The sequence below is a fragment of the Podarcis bocagei genome (assembly GCF_964188305.1).
Source record: "Podarcis bocagei genome assembly, chromosome: 10".
In the NCBI taxonomy this organism is placed as follows: Eukaryota; Metazoa; Chordata; class Lepidosauria; order Squamata; family Lacertidae; genus Podarcis; species Podarcis bocagei.
The window spans coordinates 34146446-34164323 of record NC_138135.1 but is presented as its reverse complement, the minus strand read 5'-3'; the positions used below and the strand labels follow the sequence as shown (position 1 = coordinate 34164323).

The 17878-nt window shown below is 41.3% G+C and overlaps 1 protein-coding gene across 2 annotated transcripts; it reads left to right on the top strand.

Moving 5' to 3' along the window:
- Nucleotides 1–157: 157 nt before the first annotated feature.
- SLC25A17 (solute carrier family 25 member 17) lies at nt 158–11814 on the top strand. 2 transcript variants are annotated; one of them, XM_081212142.1, is made up of 9 exons: nt 158–180; nt 4298–4358; nt 5064–5130; nt 6220–6371; nt 6984–7100; nt 8813–8958; nt 9110–9205; nt 10179–10261; nt 11252–11814. In XM_081212142.1, the coding sequence occupies exons 2-9, from the start codon at nt 4304–4306 to the stop codon at nt 11397–11399; spliced, it is 864 nt and encodes a 287-aa protein (XP_081068268.1). In that variant the 5' UTR covers nt 158–180; nt 4298–4303; the 3' UTR covers nt 11400–11814. The 2 variants fall into 2 exon arrangements, with proteins under 2 accessions (XP_081068268.1, XP_081068267.1); XM_081212141.1 differs by lacking the exon at nt 158–180 and adding an exon at nt 232–394.
- The last annotated feature ends 6064 nt before the right edge of the window (nt 11815–17878 follow it).

Sequence of the window (17878 nt, the reverse complement as noted above, 5' to 3'; positions counted from 1 at the left end):
GGAAGAACCGTTTTCAGCCAACCGAAACAGCCGTAAGCCCCGTCAGCCGAAACCCGCGCGCCTGAGCCGGGAGTAAAGAGGACACGCCCCTTTCTGCCTTGCGGCGGGGGGGGGGGAAGATGGGCGGCAGCCGGCGAATAGCGCTCCTCCTGACGGGCGAGCCCTCCCACCTGCGCCGAGGTATTACGAGCCGCCGCCTGATAGGTGCGGAGCTGGCAGAAACGTCGCGGCGGCGCTGGAGCCACGTGACGCCGAGTGTCATGGAGTGGGGCGGTGACGGAGACGCCCGCTCTTCTTTGCCCAGCGCTTCCTTGGCTCCCGCGGCGCCGGAGGTTCAGCCATGGCCGTGGTGTTCTCTTACGAGAGCTTGGTCCACGCTGTGGCGGGGGCTGTGGTGAGTTTGACTGCTGCAGCGGAGGTGGTGCGGTAGTGGGGGCTCCAGGGCTGGGCTCCGGGGCTCACTCGCCTCTCGCGCAATACTAGGCTAGGTGCTAAACTGCACCTGGTCGCCTGGGGATGAGTATTCGGGGCAGAGACCCCCCCGACTCGCACCAGTTTCTTTCTTAGTGGGTGCCTCTCAACTAGTCCATGCCGCTCCGAGTGAATACAAACGGCCACTGTATGATTTTGCTTGCCCCCAGTTAGTATAGTCGTCGTGGTGCCCTGCTAAATGAGGATTGGGAGGGTTTTTACCGCTTCTGTATTCCTCTCCCTCACGGTTTTTGTGGTGGGTGTATTGCTATGATCGTTACTGTTACGGTGTGGTTATGGGGAATTCTCCTCGCCCCTGGAATAAGATGCTACAGGTGAACTGTTCTATCGAGTGCACGTTCTGTTGTTAAGCTTTCACAGGATTTTCTGCCTGGGATTAAAATACCTGTCTGGGGACAATCAAATGTCCGAACTTGCTGTTGAGCAGCAGAAGCAAAATCAAAGAGGGACAGTAGTTCAGAAAGTGTAAAAGGGTTGGGGAATTGCCCTTTATGTTTCAGTCTCAGCTACAAGATCAATATTTGTAGTAACCTAGAAATAGGATGCTTATACCCAGTCACTCTGTGCTGTATTGGGATGCCAGGATTATCCTTTTTTTTCTATCTTCCCTGCTTTTTCAGCTTTTTGTTCCACAACTGTCTAAATGGTAAATATTTTCTTTGATACTAGTAATTTTGAGGCTGGATGCAGCTGGCAAACCTGACTCAGGTCAGCTGCACAGATCTCTCATACAAGATCAGGGCAGGTTACAACAATTTAAAATTCAAAATTAAAAACAGATAAAACAAATGAAAATTAGTTACAGATACATATCCATAAATGAGAATTCTCTGAATCTCACGACTTCCCCCCATCCCCTCCATGAGTCTTATTGTCCACATTTCCAGCTACGTACATATTATTTCATAGTCTGTGTTTTGTATCTATCCATATTGTTGCAATAATAGGTTGGGTCCTGAAAATATACACCTCTGCTAGCAAAGCCCAAGGTAAAAAGGTGTGCCTTTAACATTTGCCAAAAACTGCCCCACATAGAGTGCATTCCAGCAATCACATGCAGAAGTTGCCTTACACATGCAGAGTATGGAGTGCCGTGACCAAGTGATCTCTGTTCAAAAGGGGCCATAGCTGGCAAACAAGATGGAGCTGGAAGTAGACACACCTAGCCACCTGGGTCTCAAGTGACAATCTAGGAGTACCCCCAGGTTACAAACCTCCTTCCATAGGAGTGCAACCCTGTCAAGAACATGTCATCTTTTCACCTCCTGGACTTAAGAATTGAAACACATGATATATCTGTTTTTTCTGGAGTCAGTTTTGATTTGTTGGCCCACATTCGGCCCATTACTGCCCCCAAACACCCATCTAGTACCTTGGCCACCTCTACTGATTCAAAGATAACAAGGAGATAGAACTGGGTGTCATCTGCATATGGGTAACACTTCACTCCAAAACTATTGAAGACAGTTCATATAAATGTTAAATAGAATGGGAGGAAATATGCGATCCTGAGGCACACCACAAGAAAGCTTCCATAAGTTATTCCCCCACAACTGCTTTCTGCAAATACAGTAGCCTGGAGATAGAGGCAGAATCACTGAAGTACAGTGCCCCAGCCCCCACCTTCTTGAGCCACTTCAAAAGAACACCGTCATTAATGGTGTTGCAAGCCACCAAGCCCAATAAAAAAGAGCAGGGTTGCACTCCCTCACATTTCTCAATGCAAGGTCACCTTCTCAGTGAATGGTGCTTAGAACCTAAGCTGGGGATAGATGTAAACATCCCCCCACTCCCAGCCTGATAGCCCCTTGGTCAGCATTGTTGGCGCACTCAGCAGCAGGCTTTATCCAGCTTGTAGGCATACTGCTTTATGTTTGCTGTCCTGTGCTCTTTTGGGGGAGGATAGAGAAGATACAAAAATCACAGATTCATAAATATAAACAAGTTATAAAGCAATGGTCCCAATACAGATACAAGAGGGACATGGGCATGGCAGAGGGGCAGCTGGCCCTGCAATCAAGTAAATAAATAAGAATACTTAACCAACTGACTAATTGCATCACAGATAACTTGGATCTGCTCCCCAACCAATGTTAGAAACTGGGATAGAAAAGCTAGGAGCCAAATGGCTCTTGGGACCTGGGTTAAGGGCACCAAAACAGAATGTCTAGTCGCCGTTTTGGGTGGAGGGGGTTGGCCACACTTTTTATTTATTATTTTGATAAGCATGAACTAATACACAGTTCACATTAGTGACACATTGTTAATATCACATTTTTAACAGAAATTGTTAATACATGTTTAATTTGGTGTTTACAATAAAAATATTGGTACCAAACTTCAGTTTTCAAAGCACTCTACTCTTGTTAAACACCTTAACATATTGTCTATCCTGAACACATACTTCGTGGCTTCAAAACACATACATTTCAGTGATCCTTGAGTGTAAGCCAGGTACAAAAAATGGCACCTAGACTTCTTGAGGTGCTCACAAATGGAGACTCTTTAGGCGCAAAATGCACCTGGCACCCTGCTAATTTTGAATCCTGTCCCCAACGTAAAACCTGCCCCCCCCATAAATCCTGGCTACGCCCATGATGGGGGACCCCATTTCTTACATCTTTCCATTGTGAGAACTGGCAATTTATTCCTGCATGCTGCTTCCTACTTAACTGATTAAAAAGTCTCTCGCAGAAATTGCTACTTGTCTTGAAATTATCTTCACAGCCACAAAGGCTATACATTCTTTGAGAAATGTGATCCTCAGGATTCTAGCAGACACCAGATTCTTTATTGAAAACCAGATACTGTAGTTCTTGGAACTGTGCAGATTTCCCCCCTGTACTTTGTCCATAACATTCTGTTATCACTGGGTTAGGATACATTTGTAAATAATAAACTTTGTGGGACGACTTGTCCTCAATATACAGCTTAATACTTTTACATTGATACCTGTAGCCTTAGTACTGAGAGGATCAATTAGTTTGTGTAACTTGTTGAAGGTGCAGTCAATCATTACTAGTCTTCCTCTACCCATCCCACTAATACATTGTTCAGACTTGTAAAGGTGGAGCAGCAATTGGAGTGAAGTTGAGCTGTTCTATTTGCCCACTGACGAGGCTTTCAGAGCAACATTTTAATTTCTTTAAAGACTTTATAGGATTTAAAACACAAATTTCAAGCCCTTCCCTAACCATGTCTGAGAAGTCTTGATAATTCATAAAGAAATTAGGGTACTTTCTGCTCCAAATAGCTGCTGCTTAGATATGTGTTAAATGCAAATTGGTGTTGCTTAGTTGGGGGTGGGGCTGCCCCTAAGTCCTTTCCACATGAGAAGCGTCTGAATTTTTGAAGAATATAACTTGGGGGTGTCATAACATGCATATGGAGCCTAACCTAAACAAATAAAGAAAACACATTTACAAATGTGTCCCACTGCCTGCATTAAGGCTACTGGTACTTTCAGAACCAAGTGCAGGGAAAAGCCGGCTGTGCCCTCCAGATGTTTTGGGCTCCATTCAACTCCAGGCTAGCATGACCAGTGGTCAGGGATGATGAGAATTGTAATTCAAAGTGAAAGTAAAACTCATAGTTATCAAATGGAATTTTCTTTTCCTTGTCAATTTTTAAAGACTTCAACTGTTTATCTTGCAAAAACCTGCGTTTTTAACAAGAAGTTCATTCAAATACAGAAATACTTCAAGGCTCTGATATTTGTTAATCATTGTCCTAGCTTTATTACAGATTTGTAAAAAAACAAAACCATGTGGTACAGTAAAGTTAACTTTATTTTTAAACTTTTTAGGGTAGCATGACTGCAATGACTGTGTTTTTCCCCCTGGATACAGCCAGACTAAGACTTCAAGGTAAGCAAAGATGTATTAAGTAATCTAAGAAGTAAAGATATTCATCTGGGCCCATAAGAAAATGTCAAAATCCATATTCGGACAATGCCTTCATTAGGTCAACAACAGTAGTGTGGAATTTTTCTTCAGAACTTTTAACCAGGCTAGATAGTAAAAGTGGAGTGGAGGGAGCTAACGAAGTTGGCTTATAGAATCTATGTCTGGTCAGTCTTGAAATGATGTGTAGGATGAGAAACCAGCTAGTCAGATGAAGCTCTGATAGGTTCTCTGCAGGTTTCAGATTGCACCTTCAAAGCGTCTTGAGACTGACCAGATGCATCCTCCTTGACTTCACCAACAACCAACTTTGTCTGCCCTCTCGCATGTGCTCTATTGACTATCTAACCCAGTGATGAACAGTTGGATCTTCCCCACCCCATACATGCCATCTTTTGATGGGTGGGTGGGAGCATAATGATGTCAGGTGACATCACTGTCAAAGTTCCAAGGAGGTTACTGTAATTGCCAGTCAGTGGATTATGGATTACTATTGCAACAAGCTCCTTTGAGGATGCACTTTCAGTGCCAATCAGCTGATACAAAGTTCTGAGGAACTCAAAAGTTTGCACACTATTTTGTGATGTTCTGCTTGCACTAATCAATGTATTGCCCTAATATTCAAATATATGTTATGTTTACCCTTTGTGTATAATTATTGTCTTCCAGTTGATGAAAAACGCAAATCTAAAAGAACCCACAAAGTTCTCTTGGAGATAATAAAAGAAGAGGGCATGTAAGTATAGAACCTTGTAACAAGCAGTATGTGAATATTCACAAATGTTGAGCATTCATCACGTCTTTGTCCCTCTACTTCACATATTGTAGTTTCTTAATTTGCCCAATATTTGAGGGGTATTGAGTTTCACACTAAAATGCATGAGCTCGTTTGCAACGAAGCTTTAAAAAAACAGAGTGCAATCTTTTTTAGTCACAAAGGCTTAAGTCTTTTTGGGTCATCTTAAGGCAAACTCCTTCATTAGAAAGGGGAGAGTCCAGTGATTAATAGCAGGCCTTTCTATAGCCTCTGTAACTCTTGTTGCACATAAAATGTGTAGAAACCAAGGGCATGCTTTTGAAAACCAGTCCTTTCAAATACTAATTAGAAACGTGGTGCCACAGATTGTAATTTGGAAGTGGGAGGAGGGAGTCCAGTCCTTGTCCTTTTGTGATCTAATAAAAATGACTGGTTGAAAAATGGGAATTACTTAGAAAGTACAGTACAAGCAAGTTGATGTCATATTTGTATTGTAATTCAAAACACTGTAAAAACAAGGGATCGACTATTCCCGTTGTAGGAAATACTTCTGCAATACCGTTCCATCCTTTGAAAAGGGCTGAAACACCTGTCAGAACCAGTTCCCCCAACCAGCCTGATGCTTCTAGACACATACAGGCATCTTTAAGGCCCTCAGTGTGAACTGGATAATCTTCTTATTTATTATAAGGAACAGTTGTTGTAACTGTCAGTTTAAGAAGCATGCATAATATGACAAGGAACTATTTCTGCTAGGGAACCTTGGGACACTGGTACTGTTGTTTCTTCCCATCCTGTCCATCAGTAAAACGTCTCTAGTTATTTGCACATTTATTCAGAAGTAAGTAGCACTGAATTCATTTAGAGTTATTCCCAAGTAAGTTTGTGTGGGATTCTGATTGTTAAAATATACTTCGTTGTACCTGCTTATAAATACTTATTTTATTTTGTAGGCATACACTATGACTTCCCAGGTTCTGGATTAGGCTACAGATGCTGTTGCTTTATTTCTTGCTTATTTGGTGATTTCATGATAGTTACTTTTTGCTTTTATTGCTTGTTCCTTAGCCTGGCACCATATCGAGGGTGGTTTCCTGTCATCTCCAGCCTTTGTTGTTCCAACTTCGTCTATTTCTATACATTTAACAGTTTAAAAGCTGTTTGGGTCAAAGGACATCATTCAACCACAGGAAAAGACTTGATTCTTGGGGTGGTTGCAGGTAATAGAATCCTATCTGTTGTGCTACAAATCTGCTAAGATTTCAAGGGATTGAACCAGTTTATTACATTCCATGCATGCACTTTTTATGCTACCTATGCTACCTTATTATTATAATTTATATTACTCAAATGCATGTAACTTGTAGTGGATAGAAAAACATAGGTAAAATCTAAACCTAACGCACAGCCTCTTGAAGCATTACTTTTAAAAAATAATTCGGCATTTCTGATCTTCATTAAGAAGTACATGATTCCATGACCTAGATGAATGTGGGAGGCTTGCGTCAATCCAGGGAAGTTATTTGTGAGCACTAAGGTGTGTACCTGTTATGAAAATAAACTTGCTTTTCCTGCTTGCTTAAGCAATTTGTGTGTATCCTCACAAGGCATTCTGCCAGCTATTAGTATGGTGCAGAAATTATAGCAAAATCCTCAGTATAAGATTTCAGAATGTGTGTCTTCTGGGGGTTTTTTGGGGGTGGTGGGGCATTGTACTTTTCTATATATCTTAATGATTTTGTACATTGGATCATTTTTGTACATGAAGATTCAACCTGCTTTTTAAAATGTTAGGGCTCTTTTTACTCAACTTTTTGTTTGTGTTGTCTTAGGTATTGTGAATGTATTGTTGACTACTCCACTCTGGGTAGTGAATACACGTCTGAAACTCCAGGGGGCCAAATTCAGAAATGAAGACATTGTGCCGACTAACTACAAAGGCGTTGCAGGTAGGCATTTGTTGTCATTTCTGTTAGTTTGCATTGGTGTTTTTTAGTAGATTTGTGGACTGAAGGCTTTCATTTACAGAATGGATGCTATGGGCAGCTCTTTTGCTGTTGAGTTTGTAGATTCAACCCCTTTTAAAACAGTGAGGTATTAGATAATCAGGAAATACATATAACAGTAAGAATGTTTATAGTGTATTACTCTGAGATGGGATGAGTCTAACTGTAACTGAAATTAAACATGTTCCAGCATATCCAACACTGACAGCCATCACTCTATTCTGTTCTCCTATGCTCAATCCAGTCTCTCCCCTTTGAAAAATGAAATCAGAAAATGCCACATGAATATTAATACATTTAATAGTCATCTGTCCCCAACTTTTTTAAAAAAAATGAAATGGGGTGGGTTTCCAACAATGTGATCGCCAGTAGCACAATGACTTCATCTTCTCTGCGTATGCAGTCTAAGGCCCCCAAATAAGTCCTGGGGTTTCCCCCAACTTGCTGGAGAAGATTTGGGAAGGATTGTGGGGAGAGGAGAGGGAGTGGACTTTCCTTTAGCACAGGCAGAAGCCCTTGTGCTAACTGGGCAGTCGGGATACAGCCCTGATAGTTTAAATTGCAAAACAGCTTAGAAATGGGAGGGAGGTTTCCTGGTGGTATTTTATTGGTGGGGAAACTGCCAGTCAGTATTGGAATCAGGACTCCTAGATTACCTGTTGTTGTGTTCAGAGTTTTTGAAGGTATGGTTGCCATGATTACATTACAAAACACGTTCCATTACAAAACATGTTCTGGGTGAACTAAGTGATTGCTGCATGTGATAAGAATGCTCACCATCGTATCCTATCATTTCACTTAGTCCCCATAACTGTGTGAGAATACATTAGAGCAACATCTTGGGGACTGGGATGGATTAAGAGGACGAGCAGAATATGTGAAATGACATAGCTTAGGCTGCAAGATTGGGTTCAGCTGCAAGCTTCTGGTACAGAAAGTGATTGGGAAGAGAGAATACCATGTTTACTCTGATGTAAGTCACAATTAATTAAAACAGAACTTACCCAAGTAAGTGTCCAGTGCATGTGTCTTGATATATTTATTTGCTTTACTATATTGGACATCCTTTGCTTTTTGTAGCAAGATAGTTGTAAAAAACAACAAAATATAAACAGTTTTTTTGAAGTGAGCCCACTCTTGGCTCTCCAGGCAGGCAGTGCATTTAAATGCACATGGACTGTGTATGTGTGTTTTCTTCAGGTGGTTTGTGTCAAAGGACAAGCTGTGTTACCTTCTTGTACATACGTGTGTGAGAAGAGTGGGAAGAGAGAGGTAACAATGAATTGGATAACTGATGCAGGCACTAGATGGTGAAGCTTTGGCAGGACCTGTGGGGGGAAGAGATGAGAAGCCCAGAGGAAGGGAGATAGGTAGGCTTCTAGGAAGCCCAGAGGAAGTAAGGCAGGGAAGAAACTGCCCAAAAGGACCTTGTCATAGTCAGATCTTGGTCCTGATGGATTCCCCCCCCCCCCGGTACATAAATGAGACCAATAGAAAAGAGAAGAAAAATATTCCTCATCCCTGAATTACAAGTTGATAGGCAAAATATGCAATTTGTTTCTTCCTCTGCGCGCAAACTGTTGTTGAATATTTCAGATTCCTGTATCTTAAATATTCTTAAAAGATTCCTGCTGCTGCTTTATCCTTCCCATTAGATGCCTTTCATCAGATAATAAGAGATGAAGGAATCTCAGCTTTGTGGAATGGTACTTTTCCTTCGCTGCTCCTGGTATTCAATCCTGCCATACAGTTCATGTTCTATGAAGGACTTAAGAGGAAGATTCTGAGGAGGCAACTGCAGGTGAGATTCCAAGGCCTGCAAAGAATTCAGTTAAACTCTGACTTTAAACGTTGGTCCAATGAAACCTTTTCCTTTATTCACTTTGTTAAATTCCTATATTGCTAGATTTCTTTCTGCAGTCATATAACCTTTTCTTTATTTACACTTGCAGCTTTCTTCGCTAGATGCATTTGTTATTGGAGCAATAGCCAAAGCGATCGCTACTACCCTCACTTACCCTATGCAGACAGTACAGTCCATCTTACGGGTGGGTATCCATTGCACCAGATCACTTTCATTTTACTGTTTCTTTATACAGTTGCCTTTAGCCAGTATTTCAGAACTCAAATTGACAAACATCTATTCCATCTTAATTTGTTGCTGTGGTTGAAGAGCACACCTTCTCTTAACTAAGTCTAGAAAGCTCCTTGAGTCATAATCACTCTAACTGAATGGGCAAGAAACTGCAGCAAATGTGAGGTTACACGTCTGATTGTAAACAAAAGTATATTTCTTTCGGGGGAAATGAGTACAGTGGTGCCTTGGGTTACATACGCTTCAGGTTACATATGCTTGAGGTTACAGACTCCGCTAACTCAGAAATAGTGCTTCAGAATGAGAACAGAAATTGTGCTCCAGCGGCGCAGCAGCAGCAGGAGGCCCCATTAGCTAAAGTGGTGCTTCAGGTTAAGAACAGTTTCAGGTTAAGAACTGACCTCCGGAACGAATTAAGTACTTAACCTGAGGTACCACTGTAACTGTTTTAGTGTCTTGTGTTCTAACTGCATAGCATATGCTCTCCATATTGGATGCTCTGGGCAACTTTTCCTACTTCTTAGAATACATAACTACTTAGCACTTAGGCTAGATTTCCCATTTGGCTCTCTACATAGACATTGTATGTTGTTAAGCTGTGGGAAGAGTCTGACAACCCCATATTCTTTTGCTTAGAGGGCATCTTTATTATACCACTGCTACCACTCCAGCCATAATGAAAATGCATAACTTTGATGTGTATGGCTTTGTTTGGTCAATATTTAACATATTTTGGGGTGAGGGGAGACTGCAAGCTGCTCTGACCTGAGCAAGAAATGTATTATTTAGCACTGAACAACTGGATATGGGAGAACGATTTGAATATAGGGCTGGATCATTTATTTCAGATCAGGCATAGTAAATAGAAATTAGAAGAAAATAAGGCAGGAAAAGTTGCTCATTGATTCATATTGTCTCCTTTTCAGTTTGGACGTCACCATCTGAACCCAGAAAACAGGAGACTAGGCAGCCTTAAGAATGTTATCTACCTTCTTCGACAGAGAATAAAGTAAGCTTTGTCTTTACTTTATCCATATATATCTTAATATTGTCCTCTACTGTATCAGCATCCTGATAATCTGCCCTAAATAGCTGTATAATTTTTATTCAATAAAAAGTTGACCTTTAAAACACTAAAAGGGTCATACGAGATCAATAATCCTCTTTATGAAGACTTTTTGATCTAGTGTGATGGAAATATTAAGCAAGCCGGGTCATTATTTTCCAAATATAATAGTCACTGCTAAGTTTACCACTTAATTTATCTATTTCCCCCTACTCTGCATTTGCACTCAACAGGCATGTTAGGCAGCTTATAATGATAAAACTACAATGTAACTTGGAGCAGCCTTATGATGAAATCAAGTTGATGGGTATTCATTGTAGTGCTAGGAAAATCCTTGTACGAGCAGAGTGATTTCCAGTTGCACAACAGGCCTCCCCCCCCCAGCAGGCCCGCTAAATTTGTTTGGGAAGTTCACCCACCCCTCTGGAGCAGAGGTCATTTTGGAGACTATTTTCCAGGCACCCCCACCATCTGAGGTACAGATAGAGCTTCTCATTGGTGGCCCCCTGTTGGTGGAATTCCAGTATCAGGCTCACCTGATACTGTATTATATTGGTATATAAAATGTATTATACTGGTATATAAAACACCCTAGAAGCTTTGAGGAGGGATAGTACATAAATAATTTAAAAAAATAAACAGGCTTTTCACTTACCAGTAGTTTGAGATTTGGGGGCAAGCAGCAGATGAGAGAAGGGTTAAGCATTCTTCTGCCAGACACTTTTCTCCTGAAAATCATGCTCCCCCTGCCGGCACTCTTTTTGAAAAAGGAGCAGTAGCACCTGGAGGAAGAACGTTTCAATCCTAGGTAGCTTTAACAATTGGTGGTGCAGGCAAGAACAGACATACTTTATGATGTCCTGGCATTGTATGCCATTTTGCTACATTTGGAAAGTACTTTCTTACCATATGCTAAATCTGCTTTCTCGATAGGCGTTTTGGATTAGTGGGTCTCTACAAGGGCCTTGAAGCAAAGCTGCTCCAAACAGTCCTCACTGCTGCACTGATGTTCCTGGTCTATGAAAAAATTACTGCTGCTACTTTCACAGTCATGGGATTAAAACGTTCACTTAGGAACTGAAGTCTGGGCCTCCACAACACATTAAACTCGGGGAAAGAAAGACACAAATAGCTGGGACACAACTGGGTGCCATGGAAGCTTCCTCTCAAAGGCTACAGGACTCTTCCGCTGTGTTCTTGCTCTCAAAGCTTCAGAATGTACCTGAAGGGGAAGCTTGAAGAGTAATCTGGAACTCTGCACTGTCAGTCACCGTATGATGGCTTGACCATCTTTCTCTGCAGCTATTTTGATTAGGAAGCAAACTGGAAAATAAAATTTCACTATTGAGAAAAAGAAGCCTACTAAACTCATTGGAGAGCTTTAGTTACTCACTGTGTATAATTCATTCTCCATTTGCTGTCAGTGTTTTTCACGGGTTTGATATTGTATAACCTCATCGATTATTGGCCCATTAAAAGACTTCATTAAATAACTATTTAGTATAAGCTTTCTTTTAATTTGCACAGTTGACCTAAAAGAACTGTCCTGTAGAGTCTTCTGCCTACAGTAGACTAAGGTCTATGCAAATACATTTCTTTAAGCTCAACTTTGTTTAGTATCCCAATGTCCAGGGACGCGGACTTATAAAAAATATTGGGGGGGGGGCCGGGAAAGCTCATGAATAATAAATAAGCTCATGAATATGCAAATAAAGTGGCTCCGGCCCTAAATAGGGCAAGCCACGCCCCCCCAGCCAGCCGATTGGCTGGCTGGGAGGTGTGGCCAGTTGGGATTCCCCTGTTCTCGCGGGGGCTGAAACCGCCAGGAGGAAGGAAATTCCCCCCGGCAGTGCCTTGGCAGTGGCGGTGGTGCTGCGAAGCAGCGAGGCAGGAGCCCCCGCCCCCGGCGCTCTGCTGGAAGGGCGCCCGAGATTATTGGGGGGGCTGAGCCCCCCCAAAAAATTTTTTGAGGGGGCTCGAGCCCCCTCAAGCCCCATGGAGTCGGCGCCTATGCCAATGTCTCATCCATTGTGGTAAAAATTATTAATATAGATCAAGAATTGGTAACCTTTTTGCCCAGAGAGTCACATTTGCACTTCACCAGCAGAATCACTAGAAGATCACCTTCCTCATTGCCTCTCACATTTCCCATTGGGGCACTAGGAGTGTTCAGTGGCCCAGCAGCCCCTATACAAATGGCTCACTTCCCAAGATTATATTTTTCAAGTTGTGAGAGGAACCTTGTTTCAAGTTGTGAGAGGAACCCCAGCTGGCTCCGGACGATCACCAGTCTCCCGTGGAACAGCATCAAGTCAGCAACACGAGCCTCAGATACGTTTAGAGACCCGTGCACGCTCTGTCAGCAGAGTGTGTAAATCACCTCACAGCAGAAGAGGCGGACAGAGAGATGTGCAAGCAAAAGTGTACAGCATTTTATTCAGCATAGCTTAGGAACAAAGGAAAGCATGTCTGCTTGCCTTCGTGTCCAGCAAAACAGCAGTAACACAAAAGCTACATACAACGGAAGTTCCCAGCGAGTGCTGGAAGTAAACAGGCATGTGACACACAACAGCCTGTTCCCTTTTAAGGTGGAATGGAACTATATCCTAACATCCACTGCCATTACTATTCTCACCCCACAGCTGCATTGTTCATTTTGTTTAGCAGTGGAGCCACTTGTTTCATCAGTGCTGCCACCACCAATTCCAACAGCAAATATGGCAGGTGTCTTTCTGGGCAAACAGAAGGTCCTTGCAGGCTAATTCTGGCCCATGGGGCAGTTGTTCCACCTGCTCAGCATACACCAGTGATGAAAGTCCATCAGATTCCTGCTAGAACTGGTCTTATCGGATTCAGATTCCTTAAGTTTAAGAAATTGAAAAGTTCCTTATATTCTCTTCTGCACTGTGACATATTCAATCTGAAATGGAAAATTGGGAGTTTATACAGGTAGTAATCTGAAGACTGCAAAACCATCTGATTCATATCCTAGTACTCTAGTTTGTTTTCATGAGTCTCAAAAATGCTTTACCTGAGGTTCTGAAAATCTGAATCATTGGCTAAAACCTAGTTTCTGTCAGTATCAAATAGAGTGGAGTATCCCTTTCTTACCTCCAACCCACCAGAAAGGCCATCTTGGATATGACAGCTTCAACTCGGTATTATTATTACTATGTGAGCTGGTTCAAGCTTCCTGATAACACAGGAACAGGTAATGTTCAGCCTTGGGCTTTCACACTTCCCCCTCCCTCTCTTGCAGGTGGAGCCATGAGGAGAGCAGCAACATTTACTTCCATTTTTCGCTAACTGCAACTGGTTTCATCTGAAGCCAACAAACCACCCCAATAAACAATCTCAATAGTTGTTTGTTTGAAATAAGCTAACTTCACACTGCAGAATAGTGAAGCTGACTTGTTTTAACAGACCATAGTTAAGTTTCACCACAATTTAAGGTTCAGATGTAAAGTGAAAGCTGCTGAAGAGGTTAATGGAACGCATGAGCCAATGCTTTATTCTTCCATGACAAACAATGGTATACTGTTAGGCTGAAATTGGCTTTGTTTCTTAATAAGTGTAAATATGACACAGACTTAAAACTGCAACTGAATTTTGAAGGAGAAAAGTTGGACAAAACAAAAACCAAGCGCCAACCATATTATTGTAGCTTGTAAATTGGCAGTCTCTTGTTGTATTCAAAGCAGTGCAAAACTGGAAAGTACGCAGTAGTGCTTTTTGGTATTTCTGCCAGCAGCTGCTGCGATTCCTTTTCGGACCGTTGGGTCTGCTGCTGGAACATCAGCTTCATCTGTTTTGAAGTTCTGCTGTTCCTCCATTTCTCCTAACTCAAGCACACCTCACTCAAGTTCCTCCTCTAGTAAACCCAAATCCCACTTCTTACACCTGTGTTGTGTGCTAACCCAGTCTCCGAGCAGAAAGAGATCCCAGGGGTTCCAAACACTTTCCCAGCATACAGTCTGAGAATGAGGGAGCTCACAGCATTTAAAAAACCCCATAGAGTCTGCTACCTCTATGTTTCCAGAGAAGCCCTAAGGTCCAGCTTAGGCTCAGCACCAGGCAAGACATGTGTCTCTGTCAGCGACTTCCAACCTTTCACATCTGGTTATTGTTCTCCTATGTACCAGCTAAGTAAGTGGAGTGAGTGAAGGGCCCATCCATTTGTTCTATGGTACAGAACAACTTATTTGGATATTCGAAATCACTCTACTTAACTAGCCAGCCAAAGCCATTACCTTGTGCTATAAACATATGCCCAGATTGGTAGACTTTATGAACGCCTGCAATGGGCAGACCAACTTCTGTGTGTGAGAGTCAGTTATCTCACACTGCCTCTGTATTCTTCAGCAATAAAATGGGACAGATGCTATATGTAAATGCTTTATTTTGTAATAATGTATTTTGTAATAATGTACCGTACTGAACATATATGTGTGTTTCATTTGGCCTGTGATGTGGCTCAATTGATTGCATTATTTGGTATGGTTTGATCTGCATATGCTTTCTTCATCCCAGCTTTCTGCTTATGATGACACCCTTTTGTCTTTGGTTATGTTGGGTTGAACTGTGAGAACTTCAAACTGTGTGGGTGTTTTGCTTGGCAGAAGTGATCTAAAGATGTGGCAATGCAATTAAGGGGGGCAAATACCTTTTGCTATTACGGTAATCCCTTTCTCCTCAAACAGATTATGTTCCCTAATCCCACCCAGTACCTACATCTATCTTTCATTTTATTTTATTTAAACAAATTTATATTAAAAAGTAGGTAGCCGCTCAATTCAGATTTGGGCCACTTATCTCAGCCAACTTGTGGCCTGCATAACACACATCAGAAAGCTATTAACTACAGATTCATTACATATCTCGCATCAACCAAGCTCATCTTTCCAAATCTGTCCCTGCATCTGTGCAGGCCATTTCTCTGGATCTTCCTTGCTGAGGTAGGTAATAAAACTTTGCTACATTACATGAGTCCATTTGTCCTTTTGTGTGTGTGGACTTGGTTCACCAGTTTTTCCAGCTGAGCGACATTCCATACCATGAGGTACCATGAGTCCAGAGAAATCTCATTGCGAACTTTCCTGTTTTGAAACCCTAGCCTAGCTGCCACCAGCAAAAACACTTAAAGAGTAATGGGTCTTTTTCTGCATTATCCCCTTGTCTGCCATAACTTTCCACAAACATATTTCCTGTTATTTATAACCCTATTATGCTTTGTGTTGATTTTGAGTCCTTGTCAGCTTCAAGTTGACCATTCATAATTGAACAAAGGTGTGAAAAGGTTAAGTGATAACTGTCAGGTCACAGACTTGGTCTTTATTTCTTACAACTTAACTTACTGCAACATTTTTGAGAAATCAATTGTTCATCCTCTGCATCTCAGTTGGTACTGACAGAGACAATCTACCTATAACTGGCTAATAGAGTTGCAGTGGTTTCAGACACCCAGTTTTTCAGCTGCATAATGGCACTTAGCAATTGATTTCAATAAGGCAAAAGTTGTGTGAAGAGTATCTTTCACATTTCAGCTCTGCATCCAGCAGAGTTGGTTGTTTTCAAGGTGCTCTCCAGGTACCAGAATAGATGCACAGATGCTAATTGTGTTGGGACCATGGGCAGCAACACAAGGGAGGCAAGAATGAGTTTTTAATTGAGCTTTAAAGCTTCTGAAAACTAGTATATTTATTAGTAAGATCAGAAACTTGCTTTTTAAATTAGTGTCAATTCCAATAAGATTAGCTGTGTTACAATAAACTAGTTATGCCACTAGATTCGTTCTGCTTCAAATGCAGTTGGAAATTTTTGTTATGTTCGTAGTCTATTGTAAACACACACCACATTCTGGCAGAATAAAATTGCAAAGAGTTTAATATTCAAATGGTGTTAATTATAGTCATATCTAAAAACAATTTCCCACTGCTGTAACTTGTTCCAGTGATCTGTATACAGTAGTTTAACATAGAAATGCTATTATATGGTACAGCCACTAGAGGTCATAGGATGCCAGGAAATATTATGCTATGTGCAGTCTTAGGTATTTTTAAATGGAAGTGTTCAAAGTAGGTCTTAGGCTGCATACTTAGAATAATTTAATGGAAAGCGTGTTATTCCTTACACTGTTTAACCTCTGTTGGCCTTAAACAGAAAGGTGTTTAAGTATTGTTAAGTGGGGAACTTTTCCATTCTTTCAAATGATTGGAGAATTAAAAGGAATCTTATGCACTAGGCAATGATTGAGAAAACATTATTGCAGGATTGTGGTTATTTTGGATTAGTAAAAATAGAGCACAAGGGTGTTAATCTGTGCTTTATGTAGCATTAGTGAGTCAAAAAAAGAGAAAATGTTGAAGACTTCCTAAGACTGGGAAAAGCAAATAAAGCATGGAGTAAGTATCTTGTCTACACAAGAGGAAACTAGGGAACCAAATAATATGCATATTGAATAGCAGAATATCACTGAAGCATTCTAGTACCATTGATCAACAAAATGCGGTGTATGTATCTAAAGCTTAAACAAAATGCCTTAATAATTACAAAATGTGGGAGACAGATCAAGCATGTGACACTTAGGGAAAACATCAAAACTAATCGACCCTCTTCTAAAGATGTCCTTAATTCCACTGTAAAATTTCTTTATACTGTACAAGGGGGCTCAGCCATTTGGAAAAGCAGGAAGAAGACCACTTGGAGAACCATATTCCTTGAAGTATAATTTGTTTTGGAACTACAAACTGAGAGAAAACAGCAGGCAGCACCTCTGTTTCTACAGCCCTTTAACATGAATGCTTATATTTTTAGCAATAGGCTGTCCTGAATTCACCCTAATTTTATTTAGTAATCTCTGATGCTAGATAGTTGAAGTAGTATTAGTATTGGGGAATAGAGGGGCTGTGGTTGTGAACAAGCTGCCTTTGGCAATCTACAGTTATGCAATACATTTATTTGGACTAACCAAGGTACCACAAAATAGTGAGCAAGCTTTTGAGTTTTTCTGAACATCAGGCTGGATGTTACATACAGCCAGAGTTTAGGAAGAAGGTGAAGCAAGAACATATTGGCTTAATGCTGTAGCCAGGTCTGCCCCTGCATTTGATGTAGGCAGCAGATATTGGAGGTGGCAAGAGCCGCCAACTGCTCCTCCTAACCTAACCTGATCTGCACCCCTTAAGTTAGCATGCTACCTCAAGGTAATGGTAGGAGATGTTATCTCAGCATTAAAATAAAATTCAAATGTTTTAAGTCATCAGTAGAGTTGGATTTTGTAAGTGCAACAGGGGGGATGAAAGTCCTGTAGTTACTCAGATCGGCCTTAAATTCCAGGTCAGAGCAGAAGTAAACAACAACATAGATATTTTTTATATTAGCAAAGCTGAATATCAGTTTTAGGTGATGTACTAGTAGGTTAAAAAAACCCAAAGCCAAATTAGGTAGTTTCTTCTAGGAGTTGGGAAATACATAGTCCACAAAAAGCAAACTGTCTCTTTAGCTGGTGGAAAATTAATCTGGTTGTAGATACACACATATAAAATCCGTTCTGAAAATGCC

Bases quoted from the DNA above. Each gene is read 5' to 3' on its own strand.
- SLC25A17 (XM_081212141.1), top strand. From the start codon at position 341: ATGGCCGTGGTGTTCTCTTACGAGAGCTTGGTCCACGCTGTGGCGGGG. The intron at 395-4,297 runs GTGAGTTTGACT...TAAACTTTTTAG, and splicing joins ACGCTGTGGCGGGGGCTGTG to GGTAGCATGACTGCAATGAC. The intron at 7,101-8,812 runs GTAGGCATTTGT...CCTTCCCATTAG, and splicing joins TAACTACAAAGGCGTTGCAG to ATGCCTTTCATCAGATAATA.